Genomic DNA, 21,857 nt, shown 5'->3' on the forward strand with positions numbered 1-21,857 from the left:
CCTTCTACATCAGGCTGCCACATGTCTGCCCTGTACCTGCCTGGGGGGCATGAGTTATTTGTGTTTTCATTAGTTCTTAGTAACTAGTGAGGACACACAGCCTCTGGGCTCATCACTGCCCTTTTGATAATACCAAAATGCTTCTCTCTTAGGAATCAAACATGACTGTTTGCCATTTGTCTGTCTGTCTAGCTATCTATTATTTGTCTACTATCTATCTACCTGTTTGCCTATCTGTCCATCTATCATTTGTTTTGTTTTGCTTTGCAAGAATTAGAACTGAATAACAATAGTAGGCTCATTTCCAATGTGTAGGGAGCTTCCTGCCTAAGGACTTGGCTGTCATTCATGGTTCAGTTTTATGCTCCGGGAGCTGTTGGACACACGCTCTGGTCTGCATAGATACTTATACCCACATCTACATCTATGTCTGTAGGAGGGCCTGCTGTACAGCAAATGTGGTGTGTGAGGATCCGTTCCTCACCGCCTTACCCACTGGCGACATTTCTGGCACAGCGGCAACATAAGGTCCGTCCAGGAACTTGGGCTCATTGTCATTGATGTCTTGGATTTTGATGATGAACTCGGACTCTGGCTCCATGGGCCTGCCTGTTCGCCGGTCTAGGGCTTGAGCTCTTAAAGTGTACTGGGCCCTTTCCTCCCGGTCGAGCCTCTGAATGGCATGGATGTCCCCCGTGGTGTCGTCTATAGTAAACACAATGCCGGCGCCTTCTCCGGAGAGGATGTATTTGATGGAGCCGTCTCCTCTGTCCATGTCTGAATGAAGCTGGGCGACAAAGCACAAAATCTTGTTTATGGATATGAACATCTACAGGAAGAAAATAGATTTTTACTTTGGCCCAAACTTAGGGCTTCCCTTCAAATATGAAGACTTTTTTTTTTAAATTAAAATTTCTTCTATTTTTGGTGGTAATATGTATATATAACCAAACATATATCTGTTCATGGAAGAATTTTTTTTTTCCTAATCAAATGTTTACAAAGTCTATCTACAAAGAACTAACATGAATTGACCATGATTGTATCATAGAACAAACGTAAGTTGATGAATAACTAAAAAACCCCACTGCCATTGAGTCGATTCTGACCTAGAGTGAGCCTATAGGATAGAGTCGAACTGCCATATGGAAGCATTATAGGGTGTCCAGTGCTGTAAATCTTCACGGAAGCAGACTGCCATATTTTTCTCCCACAGAGCAGCTGGTGGGTTCGAGCTGCCAACCTTTGGGTTAGCAGCTGAGTGCTTTAAGCATATCACATTCGGCATCCTGAACTTCCTACTATTTTTCAAAGTTCCTCTCCCTCAGAAGTACATGCAATGGAAGTCCTGGAAAATGTAGCTACCGGACAAGATGCAGGAACACATTTAATGAGTAGGGGACAGCCTTTCTTCATAAACATTTCTGCTGACAACAATAATAATAATGCTAATCCAAAACCACTGCCACAGAGTCGATTCTGACTCATAGCAAACCCCACTGGGTTCCTAAGGCTGTAAATCTTTATGGAAGCAGACTGCCTCATCTTTCTTCCAAAGAGCTGCCACTGGTTTGAACCACTGACCTTTTGGTTAGCAGCCAAATGCCTTAACCACTACACCATCAGAGCACCTTGTGATCATAACAATAGATACCATATAATGGTCCAGATAAAAACAATGAACAAGCCTAAACATTACAAAATTAAAAAGCATTCATTGTAAAATAAGTTTAGGAGTTTAAGAAACCAAGACTCAAGTTGGCTGCGAAACTGATGAAGGAATTCATGGCAGGTGAAGGCCACCAGACTGGAAATACTAACGGACTCCCAGGGCTCTTGCAGTTCTCGCATTCTGTGAGCGCAGCTCCAGGCTTGCATTCAGTAGGACTCAGTGGTTACGTCTCAGGTGCTGGTATTCTTTGCTATCATTGACTCTCCTTCTGGTGGGACCAGTTGCAGGGCTCATAACTGAATCATTCAAATATAAATATGGAAGCTGCTTTCATATGCCCTCTCCAACTCTTTGTGTCCCCAGATCACTTTGTAATGGCGAGAAAAGAGTCCAGGGATGCCATTTTTTGCTAAGCCCATAAGCATATGTCTACATCTGGAATTATGGACAGTGTGTGTGCATGGGAAGGACGCTGCCATGTTGTGCTATCCTATAGATTCACAGTCTCTTTCCAAAGGGGCAACAACAAAAGAGTTAATTTAGGCAGCCACCACTAACTCTTGCATGGTTTAGGAAACAAGTTCATGAGATTAGTTTATAAAAAGACAATCGGTATTAGGCCAGAAAGCAAAATATAACTGCCCAGAACACAAATTGAGTGTCCTTGACAAATTCTTTAACATTTACAGCCCTCCATTTCCTCTTATTCTGACTGTGGAGAACAATGCCCATCCTTCTATTGAAGGGTTGTGATCATTAGAGATTAATGTATGTAAAACACTGAGCACTGAGTGTCTTTCCCATAATGGCAGCTCTATAAATGGGGCTGATTGTGATGATGATGTACGTGCCTGCAGAGGAGGGGGTTAATACACCTGCTCTTCTCTGCTCCCTTCAAACTTTCAGTGATGTAGCAGAGGAGGGAAAAACTGCCTGCTGCCTTATGATGTGTTGTCCAAAGGTAGATGCTACAGAGAGCAACAGGCATTGTTGGCAGTGCGTCCAGGAGGATTCAATAGCAAGGGCATCAAGGAGACACCAGAAAATACAGTCATAATGTCCTCAGACGAGGCTGGGGCTGGGGTGGAGGTTGTGGTCAGTGTTGAGCTGATATCAGACTGACTTGTGGTCCCATCCCACAGGCAGTGACTTTGCTGCCTAGAGGAACTCAGGTGTGTCTTCTGTAGAGAAGAACTACGAGAGGAACACGGAGAACGTAGCTGTGGACTTTTCCTGCTTAAAGAATTCTGTTAGAATATGAAGTTCCCACATTTCCTCAGGCCATGGACAGTATTACTTTTTCCCTACATTTCACATTTTCTCTTTATGTATTAAAAATGCAGAGGTACCAGCTCTTATTGTGAGAATAGAAAGCCACTTCTGATCCTGGCTGTAGGAGTGCAGATTCCCTCCACTGGGAACTGTGTTCCACTGGGAGGGGGTGGAGAGGGAACACAAGGTCTTTTTTTAAATTAAAAACCCCAACACGTATGTGCGTGTGTGCACATGTAGTATATATGTATGTATGTGTGTTAATTAAAAACACATGTATGTAGTATATATGTGTGAATTGATGAAAAACACGTGTGTGTATCATGTAGTATACATGCCTGTGTATATTATATATATGTATATGTGTGTGTATATATATGTGCGTGTGTGTGTGTGTGTACTGTGAAAACTATGAGAGCCAGAACTTGAAGGGACTGCCTTATTTTTTGGGTCTCACAAGTTTTCTGCCTTTGACAGGTGCAGTTGCTACTTTTCTAGTGCTCATTTGTATGGAAAATATTTGAATTTTCCTTCTCTGACAGATTTCTGCCTTACACAGGTTGTCATTTTTGCAGGTTTTCCTGGGCACACACACACACACACACACGTATTTTATGTATGTAATTTAGAGGCATATGGCATAGGACTTGACTTTGAATGAAATAGCTGCCTGTAGGCTATGGCAAATTATCTAGGGGAAAAGAATGGACGCTGACATAAGAAGCACCCAGGTCCATGATGAGTTCTATTCATCAGCTAGGGAACCCTGATGGTACAATGGTTAAAGCTCTCTGCTGCAAACCAAAAGGCCAGTGGTTCAAACCCAGCTGTAGTTCCACAGGAGAAAGCTGTGACAGTCTGCTTCTGTAAAGATTACAGCCTAGGAAACTCTCGGGCAATTCTACTCTGTCATAGAGTGTCACTAGGAGTTAGAATTGACTGGATGGCCCACAATAACAATGTCCATCAACTAAAAAGTTTTGTCTTATGAGTCTCCAAAAAATTAAGCATACTTGTGACCATCAAGGCCAAGTGTAAGTGGTCTGCCTGTGGAGAGTGTTAAATACTCAACTGAGACAGACAGACAGACAAACAAAGTCCGTGGAGTCGATTCTATCCCACAGGGTGTCCTGGGCTGTAATCTTTATGGAATCAGACTGCCACATCTTTATTCTGCAGAGAGGCTGGTGCGTTCAAACGGCCAACCTTTCAGATAGTAGTCAGGCGCTTAACCCCTGAACCATCAGCGCTGCTCAAGGTGAAATCCTGGAGCCTGAGCCCCCACCCAGCTGGTGATGTCTGTGAGTCTGGGTTTGAATCTCCCATCCACTGTCTTTACTGACATCTGACTGGGAGAAGAATTTGAGGAGATCTCTAGACTGTGTTCTGTGAAGACAGGTGACAGTCTTCAGGTGGTCCTCACATATAGTAAGTGCTCAATAAATTTTGTTGAAAGAATGGTGCAACATTAGGGAGAAAGGTTTTTATGATATCATGTTACCTTTGTTTCAATGAGCAGGCAGGTATCTTTTGGGTAAGCACTGAGTGAGAAAAGGAGAGGAGGGGAGTGGAGGGGAGGAGAATAGAAGGAAGGGGATGGAAGAGAAGGGAAGGGACCCAGGCAATAAGGAAGTTATGGTGGCTAATTAAATTGAACTTACCTGTAGTTTCCTTTAGAGAGTGACCATATACCTACAGGCAGCCCAGAATGTCATGAGAGGGAACAGAAGACAGAGGTTGAAGGAGGGCACGCAAGAGTGGAAGCAAAATCGCTGGTGACAAGAGGCCCTTACTCCCTTCTCCTCATTTTCCTTAGAGGAGCTGAGCCGCCTCTCCACTCTCCACTTTCTCTGCACCATGCCCCACTCTCCCCAGGGAGGAAGAATAATTGCTGATTGCTGAGAACCGGACATCGCTGGTTCCCTCGTCCCTGGGGTGGCCCAGGGTCTGCTGCTCACACTCTGGTTGGATTGGACCCCCAGTGCATCATGCACCTCTGTTTCCATAAGGTTCTCGTCCTCCTTCCTCCCCACCCTCACCTCACTGAGTGGCTGGTGTGGCAGGGAAGTGGCACACCAGGGAAGCGCCTCCTCCAGTTCATCCCCTATTACTGGGCAGTAACCAGTCTGGGTCTCATACCACAAGCAGCTCACAGGTCTTGACTTGGAGGGGATGGAAGCAGGTCCCACTCAGTTTTCATCCCTGCTATGTTCTAAATACCCTTTGTGGTAGTTGTTAGCCTCATTGAGTTGGCCCCTGACTCATGGTGATCCTGTGGCTCTGAGTAGAACTGCCTGTAGGGTTTTCATAGCCATTATTTCACAGAACCAGTTCTCTAGGCCTTTCTGCCTTGCTGGCTGGTTCCATCCAACAGCCTTTAAGCTGGCAGACTATCGTGAACAGCTTGCTTCACCCAGGCTCCTTACCTTAGTTACCAGACTCTATGAAGAATCCCCAACCTTGCATTCATTCTATTGTAGCCTTGTTTCTTCTACGGGGACCCAGAAGGAGATGCCAATGGCTACAAGCTTTAGTCTCTACATCTTTCTTTCTCTCAGTCTCCAATCTCTCCTTCCTTGTCCTCTCCTCCACTTTATAAAGTCCCCTTCTTTCTCCTTCCTCTTGCACTATGAAAACCGATCTCTAGAAAGGGTGGACATTTAAGTCACCAAGGGCAATTTAACTCTTACCTTTCACTGTCAGAAATTTCTAATTCTCACAAAATTCCATTATCTCCAAGGATAAAAAAACTTGGTCATAACTGAAGTTCCTGAGAAAGTGTGCACCATTTTGTGCAGGTGCAGGCAGCAGCAGATAGCCTGTCTGTGTTTAGATTCACACAATGTCCACATTCTCTTGGCAGTGCTCCTCCTGGGAGTACGGACCCAGCACAAAATGTGGCTGAAAACCCCTGCTTTAGCTGCTTCTGGCCACCTTTGTCGGTGGACTTCTTAGTAAGGCTCCCACTTTCTGCTTGGTTCTGTGTTTGAGTTCTGTGTCCACTAACTGAAGATTAAGCTTAGGATGAGTATCTTGTCCCTGCTAACGATTTTTCACTGACCCTAAAAACAAAAAAAACAAACTCATTGCCATCGAGTTGATTAGACTCATAGTGACCCCTCCTTGGGTTTCGGGGGTGGTATCTCTACTGAAGTAGAATGCCCAGTCTTCGTTCCAAGGAGTGGCTGGTGGGTTTGAACTGCCAGCCTTCTGGTTAGCAGTCACATGTCTTAGGAACTACACCACCAGTTCTTCTTAGATCAATCTGCTTGTTTTAGGGGAAGCTACCACTGGTCACTTCGTTGTTGTTGTTGTTAGGTGCCGCCCAGTGAGTTCTGACTCATAGAAACCTTATGTACAACAGAACAAAACACTGTCTAGTCCTGAGCCAGGCTCATAGTCCTTGCAATACCTGAGCCCATCATTGCAGCCACTGTGTCAATCCATCTTGTTGAGGGCTTTCCCCTTTTTCATTGACCCTCCACTTTACCAAACATGATATCCCTCTCCAGGAAATGGTCCCTTCTGACAAAGTGATGAAAGTAGGTGAGACGAAGTCTGGCCATTCTAGCCTTCAAGGAGCATTCCAGCTGCACTTCTTCCAGGACAGATCTGTTAGTTCTTCTGGCAGTATATGGTACTTTCAGTATCTTCACCAACACGGAAACTCCAAAACATCAACTCTTCTTCAGTCTTCCTTATTCATTGTCCAGCCTTCACATGCATATGAAGCAATTGAAAATATCATGGCTTTGTTTAGGGGTTCATTTCTTCAGAAGGAAAATGACTGTCTCAATGTGTTAGAGAAACTAGAAGGCATCCATGACTGAAATGTAATGTCAAGAGAATAGGAGTCTTAGCCAAAATGGAGTACTCTCCTGATTATTGGCCTTTGATTCCCTTTCCCAAAGGTTGGTGACTCGGTTGACCCCACCCAACAGCCCCATGGGAGCAAAGACCTGGCAATCTGTTTCTGTAAAGATTAGGCCCAAACCAAAGAACAAAAACCTGATGTCATCGAGTTGATTGCGACTCAGAAAACCCTATGGGGCAGTTATTGTTCTGTCATATGGGGTCACTATGATTTGAAATCAACTCAACAGCACTTAACAATAACAGCCTTCTATTTGATATTGTTACTCGAGGGAGCTCTGGTGGTGTAGTGCCTAAGGCATTAGACTGCTAACCAGAAGGCTGGTGGTTCAAACCCACCAGCCACTCCTCAGAAGGAAGACTGGGCAATCTACTTCCATAGAGAACACCTTGGGAACCCAAGGAGGGATCATTATGAGTTGGATCTGACTTGACAGCAATGAGGTTTTTTTTTTTTTTTTTTTTGTTACTCTAAGGAGCTCTGGGGGTGTAGTGGTTAAGGCATTTGGCTGTTAACCAAAAGGTCAGTGTCCAACAGTTGGTCCACAGAAGAAAAATGGGTGGGTGGGTGGGGAAGGGTCTGCTTCTGTAAAGATTTACTTCCTGGGAAGCCCAATGAGGGTTGCTATGAGTCAGAATCAACTTGATGGCAGTGAGTTTGTTTGGAGTTTGATATTGTTAATCTAACTAGATGATACATCATTTTTCTTCATGAAATTAAAGAAGAAACCTATTATTTTTTAAAAAGAATGTCTGTCCTGGAAATGCCAGCAGAGACACAGGTGAGTTGTTGAGTAGGGAGAGAAAGCAGTGTTGGGCAGTCAAAGAGGGAAGAAAGTGTGAGTGTAGTCAGACCTGAGGAAGGCTGGGCCTCTGTCTTTAGGTGCTTCCTCCTGAACTGCTCTGAGTCTCTCTCTGAGGTTCCTGGCTGCACTTTTGGACATAGAATATCGGATGGGCCATAGCATTTTAGCAAGGCACCTTCACATATTTGTGGATTCGCCTTTTAGCCCGCTTGTTGTTGTTGTTGTTGTTATGTGCCGTCGAGTCGGCCCCGACTCACAGCGACCCCTCCTTGGGTTTCCGAGGCAGTATCACTACAGAAGTAGGATTGCCCCATCTTCCTTCCGAGGAGTGGCTAGTGGGTTTGAACCGCCAACCTTCTGGTTAGCAGTCAGTGCCTTAGGCACTATGCTACCAGAGCTCCTGCTTGGTGGGAAGAAAAGAACATGCACAGAGCAGTAGGAGGGTCCTAATGGACATGAACAGTACTTGCTCTGCAGGAGCCAGGATTTGCTTACCCAGAACTGGGCTCTGAGGGACAAAACTGGGTCAGAGCCTGATCTGGTCAGGGAACCAAACCTACACGAGTTATGGTAACAGAGATGACTTAATATGGAGGACTGAAAAGGCTTAAAAGAGAACACTGAGGTGTCAGAAAATAACTCCAGGACAAAGCTACTATCTCTCCCACTGAGGAAACAGAGGGAAGAGAGTGGGACATTCAGAATCTAAATGTTTGGACAAGTCCTTCAAGGCTGGGCCTGAGGCTGCTGAAGACTGAGTGCTTCCCACCTGGGCTGGTACTTCAGGAACTTAAAGAAGATAACCTCCCCTGCCTTGACCTCTGAGAACAGGGTGCTGTCCAGCTGGTGCTGGTATTTCTGAGGGGTGTGATGAGGCTGGTTCTGGGAGGTGGGAAAAAATCCAGAAAGTGGAATCAACTGCTGGCAAGGTGAAAGAAGCCAGTTCCTCCTCCTTCATTCTGCCTCCTGGGTTCCTTCTAGTATGATCTAGTAGATCCCAATGGGAAGCCAGTTGGGAAAAGGTGGACTTATGGTTTGCTGAGTTCCAGCCACAGCATCACCAAGCAGAATATGGAAAGGTGAACAGAGAGCCGAGAGACGCTAGCTGCATAACCAGCACAGCAATGCACATTTAATACTAGGTTTGCCAGCCTGAGAGCACACATTTGGTGGAGAAAATTGCAGAGAAGAGACATTAACAACAGCTTTTCCTAAGTCACTCAGCAAATTGTCAATGCAATAAAATGTGTCTTCTATATTTAACCATATTGGATTTAACTAACATTGGTGGAGCCTCTGGAGTGGAATTGATAGCACATAGTTATGTACAATCCTGGGAAAACATTTTTTTTTTTCCCAAAAAAGAATCTCCTAGACAGAATAGACAGGTGAAAATCCCACTTATTCCCACAATTCTTTAGTTTCTAAGATCTTCAGCCAAAGGTGTAGTGAATGATGGCAAGTACATTCCAATTACGAAGAATCTTGGTTGATTTACGATTTTGAAAAGGATGGTGATTTTCACTCATGTCACCGTCACACCTCGTGTTGTTCCGGGAATGCAGTAAGTGCCTGCGGTCTGTGTTCAGACAGCTTCCGTGTAGTCGTGGCCCTCAGCGTGAGTGGGAACGACAGATGCACACAGCGCTCAAGCTCTCAGCATCCCCTTCTTTGCATATGTCAATATAATCTTGCTCTACTCGCCACTACCTTGGCCCCAGAAAGCCCAGTGTGGATTTCATAAAGCCATACCAATTACAGCCGATAATTGTTGCCATTGTCCTTCTGCAATAAGCAAACACGTCAGTGGGCTCTCCAAACAGGCATCTTCTAGAGCTCAGTGTGCAAGCTGAAGGCCTCCAGGGTAAAGGGAATGAAAAGTGGAAGAATTCTCTTTCAAAAGAAAGCAAAGGGAAGAAGTGGCTGGTGAGGGATGCACAATTGCCACCCTCATGGGGCAGTCACACACCCAGTAGAGGGGGACACTGACCCTGTGTAGGTCTGCTGGTTGACTAGATGTCTGTAGAGATGCCTGTGGTGCTCAGTATTGTGGACAGGGGCAGAGAATGGTGAACACTAATTGTGAGTAGTGCAGGGTGCTACACAGCTGAGGACCCCCCAATGCCAGAGGTAAAGGGCTCAGGAGGCAGTCAAGATTAGATTCCAGATGCCTAGCTAACGCCATCCACTCACTTGTCTGAGTACTTCCCAGGGCAAAGCCTCGAGTCACTGGCCACATGCAGGACAATGCAAGGGAAAGAACATGGCTTCAGGGTCATGGCTTCAGGGTCGGAGGGATGCATGCTTTGATCCTGGCTTTTCCTTGACTTTCTGGGTAACATTGGGCAATGAACATAAGGCCTCTGAGGAGGCTAGTCTTCTGGTAATCACATAAAAGTGGTGAATTCGTCTTACCTCACAGCACTGCTGTAATGATTTAACCATTTGCTTTATGTGAGTGGGAGCTCTGGTGGTGTAGTGCCTAAAGCATTTGACTGCTAACCAGAAGTCTGGTGGTTCAAACCCACCAGCCACTCCTCAGAAGGAAGGTTGGGCAATCTACTTCCATAGAGATACCACCTCAGAAACCCAAGGAGGGGTCGCTATGAATTGGATCTGAATCCATGGCAGTGGTTGCATTTTTTGCATTTTTATGGGAATGTGTTTGATGCATAGTACTGCAATAGCCCAATATAAAGTTTGCCTTCTCTTTCTGCACTTTTGGGTGTCCAGTTCTGTGCTCAGTACTCAATGTTGGGGAGATGTAGAGAAGGCTGAGTAGAGACCTCAGTTTCTACTCTTGACAGAGCCTGAAATGTTATGTGCACCAAAGCTATTGCTGCATACTTCCATTCTTTTTCTTAAACTTATTTTAGCAGTAGCTGTGCATGTCTCATTGGAAAAGTATTTTACAAATATCAAGTAGTTGGATATCTTTGGAATTCTGAGTGTCTTCATGATGGAAGTGGCTTTTAAGTGAGGCCATGAAGAAGCTGAATGCACTTTAACAGTGAGGAGGTGACAGTGTGTCTTGGCACATGTCAGGGTAGGGCCAAATGTGGTATGTGTCAGGCCAGTAAGGATACTCAGCTTGGCTGGGGTCAGTCAGGACCTAATTTGAGAAATCGTTGGAGAGGACTGGATGAGGAAAGAGGGCTCCTTTGCTGGAAATCCTTGAACTACATGCAAGGAGTGCTGATAAGCATTTGCGAGCTACAGTGCCTTCTTAATCAGAGGAGCGACATGATGGAAGGGGAGCATCAAGGAGACAAATGTCCTGAGCCCTAGGGGTGGAGTGAGCAGAGAGTCTCTCCATAGGGAGGTGGCCAGAGCCTCTGAGTTAACCTAATCATGAAGAACACAGGGACCACGGCAATGACAGAGAGCCTGGAGAGGAAGAAATGAATCTGAGAGAAATTGGCAAGGGAATATTGATGGGCTGTGCTCACTAATTGCACAGGAAGGAGGAAGGCGAGAAGAAGAGGGAGAAGTCAAAGAAAACTCAGAGTTTGAGGCAGAGGGATTGCACTTGCATTAAGAATGTATGACACAGCTGCTAAGTCTTCATCCTGAACTGTCTCTACCTCTCTCTCTGCTATTACATGAAACCTGTGGAAGCCAGAACTCAACGGGACTCTTGTTTTCCTGGGTCTTGCAAGCTTTCCACCTTTGACGGGTTGTAGTCTTTTTCTATCATTCCTTTTAGTGGAAAATATTTGAGTTCTCCCTTTCTGACAGGTTTCCTCCTTACACAAGTTCTGGCTTTTGTAGAATTTACTGGACTCCTAGCGCTGCCACCACCTGCTATCACCACCAGCACTACTGGATAATGATTACAGAGAACTTACTCTGGACCAGCCATTGTGCTAAGTGCTTTACCTGGATTAGCTCATTTAATCCTAACTACTCCATGAGGTGTTCATAATTGCACTCATTCATTAAATATCTTTTTGAGTACCTTTTGTATGATAGGTGCTGGGTTCAGCTTTGGGAATTACATGGGGGTGATGTTCTTGCCCTCACTGAGCTTATACTCTAATCAGGGGCTTCAGACAATAAACATGTAAATAAATAGAATAAATATCGTAAGTTGTGATTTGAACTACAGAGAAAATAATGGTGATGATAGAGTTGAACAGAGGGGCTACCTTAGCGAAAGGTCAGGGGAGGTGTATTCGACTTGTGCCCTAAAGCAAGGGAAGGAAGCTGTCACGAGATAAGCCAGGGGGAGGTCATTTCATTATGGGGAGCAGTAAAAGCAAATGCTTGGCAAGTTCTAGGAACTGAGAGGGGCCACGTCCCGGAAACATGAGAGCAAGGGAGGCCAGAGGCAGGTCATGTCCAAACTGGCCTTATAAGCTGTGGTGATGGGGATGGATGGTTTAAAATAATAGGGAGGCTTAAAAGGGTTTTAATCAGAGGTGTGATGTGATCTGATTTATACTTTTACAAAGAGCATGTGTGGAGATCTTGACTGGAAGGCAATGAGGGTGGTCGTGAGGAGACCTGTTGGGAGGCCAGGTATTTGCTCAGGGGATAGATGATATTGGGAATGGAGATGAGAGCAGTGAAGGACTTGAGAGTGATTCTGGCACAGAATGAACAGAATCGGCAGATGGCGAGAATGAGGGCAGCCGGGGAACAGGTTTCTGGTTTCAGTGAATAGTGGAAGGCAATGCTCAGAGAGGGAAGTCTGAGGGCAGACTAGTTTGGAAGGGAAAACAAGAGTTCCTTACTGGACTCACCACATTTGGATGCCTATAAGTCATCAACATGAAGATGTCACATATGCAGTCGGATTTGTCAGTTTGAAGCTCAGATGTGTGGTCTGAGCCAAAGATGAGGGCGTTGGATCCAATGGCATAGGGGTGATGTTTAAAGCCAAAGGGATGGTGAGTCTGTCCAGGGATTGAGTGTGTTTAGACAGGAAGCTCAGGGAGAAGCTTATAAGACCACTGACGATTGGGATCCTGGAGAGAGACAGCCAATGAGGCTGGAAAGGAAGGAGGAAAACCAGGGGACTGTGATGGTCATGGAGCTGAGACAGGAGAGTGGGCTGAGAGGAGGTAGTGGCCAGTACTATCCAAGGCTTCTGTTGAGAGGACTCATGAGATGAGATCACTGGCTTTGATAGCAGAGAGGTCTCTATGAGCCATGAACATACACCTTTAATCCAGAGGTGGGGACAGAAGTCAGATAACTGGGTTAAAATGTGAATGAGAGTAGAACTGGTGCAGACCCCACCTGAGAAAAAATAGTACTCATATATCCCCATTTGAAGGAGCCCTAGTGGTGCTATGATTAAGGGGTCAGCAGAGGAGCTCTGGTAGCATAGTGGCTAAGACACTTGCCTGCTAACCAGACGGCTGGCGGTTCAAACCCACCAGCCACTCCTCGGAAGGAAGGTTGGGCAATCCTACTTCCGTACTGATACTGCCTCGGAAACCCAAGGAGGGGTCGCTATGAGTCGGGTTTGACTCGACGGCACATAACAACAACAACAAAAAGTTAACTGAAAGGTTACAGTTCTAACCCATCCAGTGGCTCCTCAGGAGCAAAGGCTTGGTGACCTGCTCCCGTGAAGATTACAGCCAAGAAAAAACTATGGGGTTGCTGTGTGTCAGAATCGACTTGATGGCACATAACAACAACAACAAATCCCCATTTGACATTAGAGGGAATGAAGCCTCAAGGGGTTTTGTGACTTGTCCAAAATCCCTCTTGAAGTAATTGTCGGAGCTGAGTTTTGAACCCACACATGTCTGACTCTGAAGCCCATGTTCTTAACCTCTGTGCTAAACAAGGGTTTATTATTTGAATGAATTTTTTTATCTTCTAATTAGCTCCTTGTTTCCCATTTTCTCTCACTTGGTTGCTTTCACTAAATGGCCTCTGATTAACATCCAAGGAAAGTAAACACAGGAGAAAGCCTGGATTAAAAATGAAATGATGATAGAGAAATCAAGGGAATTCTTGTATGGAGTTTATAAATATATTCACTGTTTGTCTCCAATGCTCCTAGAGCACCTGCTGCGATCTTCTGAAAGGAAGAATGTTTTATTATTCTTTTTTTTTTCCCATTAAATTTGGGCCTCAGGCAATACCTGTGGAAGTGGGTTTTTTTTTTTTTGGAAAAAAAAAAAAAAAATACAAACTCTCCGTCCCCTCCAGCATCTCCTGGTTTCTTTCTCGTCCAACCTGTCATTCCCCCAAAGGCCTCCACCACTTCTCTTGTGACTGAAGGGCCCTTGCAGAGTCTGAGGCTTCTCCTCCAAAACCCAATTCCTAGTTTTTTTCCACTTGAACAGAGCCACAAGCAAGGAAACTAGTCTATCTTTTCTGACTGGTATCTGACAAAGCAAAAACTATCTTTCAACTAGCTGTCAAGTAATATGCCACTAGTTAAAATTTCTCTCAGGCCTCAGACTCGGTTCAGGTGTTCTTTCATAAACATTCAACCCCCCAATCATTGATCTTTCTGTTTGGTGGTTCTTACCTTGCCGACATACAAAGGGTCCGTCCCAGTGTACTCTTCCAGAACAAAAAACTGGTTCCAAACCCAACTTCTCTTGGTCCGCTGGTGTGACTGTGGCTTGTCTGCCAGGTGTGCCTCGAGTTCACCTCGTGGAGTGTGTGTTCCCAAGAGAGTGGCAGTTGTCAGGTTCACCAGCCCCCAGAAGTATAAGGACATGCCGAGTCCAAGCCAGCACTTTGCATTGCTCATTCTACCAGAAGTCCGCATGGGGACGCCAGGATTTTGGAAAGCAGAACACTGGGTGACAAGCCTCTGGACCTTGTGTATTTTCCAAATGAAAAAAATCACGCAGTTGATGGGACACTGATGCTTCCTGAATGAGGTTCTGACTCACATCAATCCACTTGACGTTGGCTCCCTGTCAAGTTAAGGAAAACAGAAGGTGATGATGGCAAAGTCCGTCCTGTGGGCTTGTGACAAGTTTCTAGAAAGCCAGTAAATACCCAGTTTTCTGCCCCTTGTGTGAAAGAATGGAAACATTATTGCTTTAGAAGTATTTGAGTAATAAATGATATTTTCATTAAAAAAAAAAAAATAGACATATGACAATCTTGCCATAATTAATCTCAAAGCTTTGGGTGTGGGTTTCACTGGGAATATAGTGAATCCATTTCATGTCATTGGTAACTTAACTTCAGAGATATGCTGTATGATCAATTGGCTTGAATTAATATGTGCTCTTTGAAATGTTATGATCTGACAGCCTCCTAAAGTTTTAAAAATAATAGTCATTTCCAAAATTTGCAGGGAATAATGAATATTTTCACTAGCCTAATTGTTTTCCTTGGCTCTTTAAAAGAAATAAAATCAAGATCAAGATATCTTTTGTGCCACTCATAATTATCTAGTGCCTAGCTCTGTTACAGGAGACTGGCGGTTCAAACCCACCAGCCACTCCTCGGAAGGAAGGTTGGGCAATCCTACTTCCGTAGAAATACTGCCTCAGAAACCCAAGGAGGGGTCACTATGAGTCGGGGCCGACTCGACAGCAAACAACAACAACAACAACAAAGCCCTGTTACAGAGGAGTCCTGGTGGTGAAGTGGTTAAGCACTGAGCTACTAACTGAAAAGTTGGTGGTTTGAACTCATCAGTCATACCATGGAAGAAAGACTTGTCAGTCTACTTTCATAAAGTTTATAACCTTGGAAACCCTGTGGGGCAGGTCTACGCCATTCTGCAGGGTCGCTATGAGTCAGAATCAACTATGGAAATAGGTTTGGTTTTGAGTTATTATTATTATTATTTTTAAATTGATCTTACTTTAATAATTTCTTTTTCATTGTGATTTGGTGAAAGTTTACAGAGCAAATTGGTTTTCCATTCAACAATCCATACGCATTCTGTTTTGTGACATATCCTACAATGTCCACACTGCAACAGCATTCTTCCCACTTCCTCCCTGTGCCCACCCTTTCCTATCTTTTTTCCTTCCCATCCCCTCCCACTATCCTTGCTCTATCCCTAGGCTAATGCTGTCCTCTTGATCGTTATATGCTTGATTGTTGTAATGAGTGCATACCCACCCCGTGTTACTGTTCACTTTATAGGTCTGTCTATAGTTCGTCTGCCAGTTGAGTCATGGGGGTTAAGTTCAGTTCCTACCTTGAAGGATGTCTTGAGTGTTCTGAATTGATAATCCTGGGCATCTGGAGCTTCATTTATAAGCAGACACAGATCACTTCTGACTTTGATCATTCTCTCAGCTCACGGTGGAATTCAAGTTTCACACTCTACCCCTCTGAAGCACTGACAAACCAAATAAAACTAAACCCATGCCGCTGGGTCAATTCTGAATCACAGAAACATTATAGGATGGAGTGGAACTGCTCAGTAAGGTTTCTAAGGCTGTAAATCTTTATGGAAACCAACTGTCTCATCTTTCTCTCATGGAGTGGCTGGTTGAACCACTGACTTTTTGGTTAGTTAACAGCTAAGTACTTTAACCACTGTACCACCAGCACCCCTCAAGCATGATAGGGACTGCATGAGACCTTTCAAGGATATGGATGGTCAGTTAATCATTATATTATTTATAAAAGCCTTTACCATCCTATTAGTCACACGCCATTGCCAGCAAGCTATGAGTCTAAATAACACATTTCCTGTCCTGAGAGGAAAGACTCATTTAGGCAAGGGGATGCCGACTCTTCCATGGGGACCCCTGGGCATCATTCAAAGTTGCCCTCACGTCCTATTAGCTGGTGACCGTACTCCTGGGCTATAACTCCATCAACCTTCTCTTCCCTTTCTTGACTGTGTTTAATGCGGTGACATAGCACTCAAGCTACTCGTCAAAACAACCCAGGTATCTTCTGTGGGCCTAACATTTTCACTGTTAATTTGGAGAACTGCTGTCATCTTCTCAGAACAAATGCCTATACTCTGGGCCTTCAGACGTGTGCAACTAAATAATGCTTCATTTCAACAAGTGTTTTCAAACGGATGCACTGATGCTTACTCAGTTACCACCTTCCACCTGTCTTCATCAAAACTGGGTTTAGCTTCCTCTCAAATACTCACTATTGAAATGAACAAAAGAATGAGAAAGGTATGCTATAATCATTTCATGCAATATTCCATTTAATTTCTGTATAAGAAATCACTTTTTTGAGAACTGAGGAAAAGGAAAAATGTGTGTGGAAGAGATGATAGATTTTTTGTAACAAAATGGGAAATTGTGCCTCTTAAGCACTCTAAAGGCAGACTGATTGGGAAGTGGAAGCCATCCAGGTGTGCCTCACTTAGGGTGGCGGGCTTGTTAATAGAGAACAATGGTGCTGCTTGAAGGTGGGTAACCCAATAGTAGAAGTCCCCTCTCTCTTTGGAGGGTGGACAGAAGCCCAGATCCTGCTTCTCGGACATGTTCTGGAAGAAGGAACCTTAACCCAGGAGATGGAGTGATAACAAAGGCTGGTGAGAAACCACTGTGCTCTTTCGGGGACTTCGGAGCTGATCTAAAGGGCAGTGCTAAAAAGAAACTGTTCCCAGAACGTTGTGGTTGGTAAACCACACAGGGAATGTTCCACACAGTGTGACACACAATCCTACCCATACTTTCCCCAAAGAACACCAGACTAAGAGTCAGACATTTGGCTTCTGGTCCCATCTTACTACCTCTGACTTGTTCAGAGTTCTGTGAACTTCCATTTCCTCATCTGAACAATGGTTCCTCTTCCTCCTTCCTCACAGGGCTATTGTGAGGATCCAATGGGACAATGTAGATAAAACAAAAACAAACCAAACTCACTGCCATTGAGTCGATTCCATCTCATAGCAACCCCCACTGGTTTTCTGAGGAAGTAAATCTTTACGGAAATAGATTGGCCCATCTTCCTTCTGCAGAGCAGCTGGTGGATTAAAGCCACCAACCTTCCGGTTAGCAGTTAAATACCTTAGGGAGTGCACCAAAGTGCCCCGTAAATGACGCCAGTTGACATTCCAACAGCTACGTAAGGATGGATTACCTGAGTCATGTGGAAAAATGATGTAGCTGAGCCTGCCACGTGTATTTTCTAGGCACTTTTTGGACTTGAGTTCTGAAGGTTTCTTATTTATTTATTTTATTTTCTATATCTGTATCACTATCTCCATCTATGTAATTTCATAGATTTCTGTATCTGTAGTAAAAACTGTCTGGAAGTAGAATCTGGTCCACCCTAATTCTGTAATAGCCAAACATTATTTTCTTTCCATCTGAGGAAACTTAATGAAGGGCTGGCTACTAGAGAACTCTTCAGTGGTAATGAAAATCCTCTCTTGGACTGCATTTATCAAAGAGAGTTGTTGTTGTTGTTGTTATGTGCCATCAAGTCAGACCAGACTCATAGCGACTCCTCCTTGGGCTTCTGATGCATTATCGCTAGGGAAGTAGATTGCCCAACCTTCCTTCCGAGGAGTGGCTGGTGGGTTTGAACCATCAGCCTTCTGGTAAACAGTCAAGTGCCTTAGGTACTATGCTACCAGAGCTCCTATCACAGACAGAATCCATATCTATTCTCCTTCACGTATTTCCTTTAATGCATGTATTTCACAAGAACACCCTTTTCCTAAGCACACACAGCTTTTCTTTTTCTGGGCAGTATTAGCATCTTGCTTTGGATTCTAAGTGCACACGTGCATATGTCTGTGGGGTGAGCAGAATCCCTTACCCTGGTTACTTTGGCTAAATTTTCTTGACAGAATGAGGTTGGAGGAAATGTTGAGGACATTGAAGGAGAATTGTCCCTTATATTCTCCCATTTCTTACAAATTGGACATGCACTCTTGCCAGTTACAACCCCCTACTTTTGCCTATAGGTTTGATCTGAAGAGCTCAAGGAAAAAAAGGTGTTCTGTGGAATCTTTGTGATGAATATTTTGTAGGTGGTTCCGTTACCTCAGCTTTCATCTCCCTGTCTCGCCCATGTTGGCCTCCTACACACTAGTACAAAGTCATCATTTTCTTCCCTTTCATTGAACGCGTACAAAACAGGCTTTTGGCTCTTTAGGACCTGGGCCACCCTTGGTGATCCCTGTGAGAACTGGTGGTCTGTGCGCCCCTCTCAGAGTCTCCCTTCAACCCAGAAGTTACAAAGCACAGCGGGGCTGGCAAGATCGCTCTGTGTTAAATACCTTGATCGCTTCAATGGACCGAAAGCACTTTCTTCCTGCTCGCTCAGGGCTGAAGGCAGGGAAAACCACTCCCTGCCCAACTTTTTGAAAGTAAAATCTGGATTACACCATAGTCACATTATTATTTTCACAATTAGAGCTGTTTGCATACATGTTAAGAGAAAATCAGTTCTATCAAGAATATTAACCAGTTTACAATGATTATAAATGATATGCTTCTCCTATTCAGGATGGTGTTTTCCCCCTACAAGACATGAGTACCAAGTATGTCGTTTGGGGTGCGCAAATAGCTGCTGTTCTCATAAAGGAAGTCACGAATATATACGTATCTGTAGATACAGATCTGCTTTCTTCTCATAAAGGGAGCTACACACATATGCATATCTGTGTATACAGATCTGCTCTGGAAGACCACAGATGCCATCCTCAGAATACATTAGTGGAAATTGACTTCTGTGTTAAATGAGTCTTTTAAAAGTGCCCCCCCCCCATTCCAGCCTAAAGAAAGAAAACAGCTTGGTAATGAAAGCAGTGGGAAGAAATTAAAGTTGTGTGTATGGTGTGCTCTCAACGAGTTGTTTATTTTGTGTTACTGACATTCGTTGTGATATTTAAAATGTAGGGCGGAAGGAATGGTTACTGATTTCTCCTCTCCTTGAAATTAGCTGTGCTTTTATGGTCTCTCCTCTGATTCCTTTCTTCCTTATTCCAGCTTTCCTGAGCTTCCATGGTTAATGGAAGTACTACAGAGAAGAGCTGAAATGACATCTCTGTGGAAGCTGTCATTCCTCTCTGCTAGTGACTCTCCACGCAAAGCTTTAATTTTTAGTTTTACTTTCTGATGGGACCTATTGCCTTTTCAAGAGTTAAATGTAGTCAGTAGTATTTTGGGTTTAGGAAACTAAGCATCTTAAACTATCACTTTTACTTATGGAAAGAGCTTGAAAAATGCACTTAAAAAGAAAAAAAAAAAAAACTTTATTAAGATCCTACATTCACGATGAGACATGACAGTGCACTGTCTGGGGCTCAACATTAAATCAGAATCAACTCAGTGCCAGAAAGTTATTTCCACCTCACAATCAAAAATCTCTCTTGAGACATGAGCAAACACATTTTTTTGAGTGGCCCAACTCCTTCCAGACAGAGTCTAGAACTCCCAGAAAATGATGCAGGTGGCCATGGGCATAAACCGGAGCTAAAATTTCATATGATGATCACATATTTGGATATTTATGGTTCATAAGCAACATTGTGGATTCCATAAAGAAAAGACCCTTTGCCTCTGTAAACAAACCCTTAACATTCCCAGATCTGTCTGTCTATACTGTTGATCAAGTGGTCATTTGTGCAAAGGGTGCATAGCGTGGTTTTGTTTGCTGAACGATGAGACATTTGTCTGAATCTAAAGTCTTCGCAAGGAGGCTTGGTGGCACAATGATCAGGCACTCAAGTGCTAACTGAAAGGTTGATGGTTTGAAGCCACCTGGCAGCTCTGCAGGAGAAGCACCTGGCAATCTGGTCCCATAAAGAACACAGTCTAGAAAACCCTGTGAGGCAGTTGTACTCTGTCACGTGGGGTCATTATGAGTCAGAACCAACTCAACAACACACAACAGCAAAGTCTTTTCCATCCACCATGATACCTTCAAGGGCATTAGGTAAGTAGAAGCACCATCTCTCTAAAGTGGCCGTTAACACATCAGCCTATGCAAAGGCAGCCATCTAAGGAGGCCACCTACTCTCAGCAGAGCCAGAAGAGGTCACCCAGGTCCTGCATGTCCTGCATTGTCAGATGTGCTTTCGTGTCTACATCCTGTCCTAAGTTCCATCTGCCCCTCACAACTTCCTTCCCCCACTTAACAGTTCTGAAATGGGATATGCCTTACATTCAATGTGGTACCAGTTCCTTCCCCCGCCCCTCAAAGAAGCTGTTAATAAACTGATGGTGTGTCTAGAATTGAGTTATGATATTACCTCCCCCCCCCCATTCCTTCTGTTGTACATGGAATGGTTATGAGTTGGAACCAACCTGAAGGCACCTAACTACAAAGAACAGCAGGGATGTTGATGGTGGCATGTGGGTGAAAGGAGTGCAGAAAGCCTGGTAGAAAGTTTGGATTGTATTACAAAGAGCTAGTTTTGGAAAACTGGATCAGTCCCATAGTAAAACTTACTGTGTCTCCTGTGTACACGTTGCCCCTCTTGCTATAAATTCTCTAGCTTGCATCAGAATAAAGGAATTTCCACTTGAGAAATCCTTTCTCTAGAGTTCATGGCCAATCTTCTTTGTCTTTCAATCTCATTATACTCAAGTTTTCCAGTTGAGGGTGCCCTGTCTTTCTCTCCATATTCTCCAAGTCTGGCAAATAGATTCTTGCTGATCCTTTCACACACACTTAGTATCTAGGAAAAGTTTTAATCCTAAAGGAGTCAGAAAGTTTTGACCTACTTTACCCTTCCTCCAGTTTTCACTTATAATCAGGTTAATGAAACTACAGCTCAGTCCATGGGCAATTTCTCTAACTATAGTTAGACAAGAATGATCAACTTTGATTTTTGAGAGTTGCTTCATATACTCACTAATTTCTAGGCATATGTGACATTCATAATTGCATTAAATTTTTGCTTTCTCATTTAAAAAATCATATATTTTAAATGCAACCCTTTGGCTGAAGTTCTTCTTTGATAAGAAGTTGCAAGTAATTGCTCCTCAGTGTTTTCTAGTGTAACTTTACCTTTTCTAGAGAACTCTAGGAATGTAGGACAATTCTGTAGAAATCACGTCTTCCCAGGACCATAAAGATTAATCCGTAGGAAGAATTGTTTTGGCAAAAGTAAGTTTCCTAAAGAAAATTAAGACTTCATTCATTAATTTGAAAAAACACAAGAGTATCAGATATGTACAATCAAAGAATGGATTTTGAAGCAAAACAAAATTGAATTTGAGTTTTAGTGCTAGCGCTTACTATCTGTAATACTTTGGGCAAGTGACTTTGAACCTTGCTTTATCATCTGCAAACCAGAGATAATTACAGACTCTATTTCACAGGGCTATTCTGAGAATTAAGTGGAAAAAATATAT

At 43.9% G+C, this 21,857-nt stretch overlaps 1 protein-coding gene across 1 annotated transcript in view; it reads right to left on the bottom strand.

Annotated features, from left to right (window-relative positions):
* Nucleotides 1-14,365, bottom strand: part of CDH20 (cadherin 20) — a 75,764-nt gene extending 61,399 nt beyond the window's left edge. Inside the window, exons 1-2 of the mRNA XM_007935499.2 lie at nucleotides 14,120-14,365; nucleotides 493-787 (exon numbers count right to left, since the gene is read on the bottom strand). Of these exons, the coding sequence (XP_007933690.1) occupies nucleotides 493-787; nucleotides 14,120-14,365 (541 nt within the window). The remainder of the gene's footprint in view (nucleotides 1-492; nucleotides 788-14,119) is intronic.
* Between the last annotated feature and the right edge of the window lie 7,492 nt (nucleotides 14,366-21,857).

The sequence above is a fragment of the Orycteropus afer genome, unplaced genomic scaffold (assembly GCF_000298275.1).
Source record: "Orycteropus afer afer isolate SDZICR_OR568_19922 unplaced genomic scaffold, OryAfe1.0 scaffold00029, whole genome shotgun sequence".
NCBI classification, from domain to species: domain Eukaryota; kingdom Metazoa; phylum Chordata; class Mammalia; order Tubulidentata; family Orycteropodidae; genus Orycteropus; species Orycteropus afer.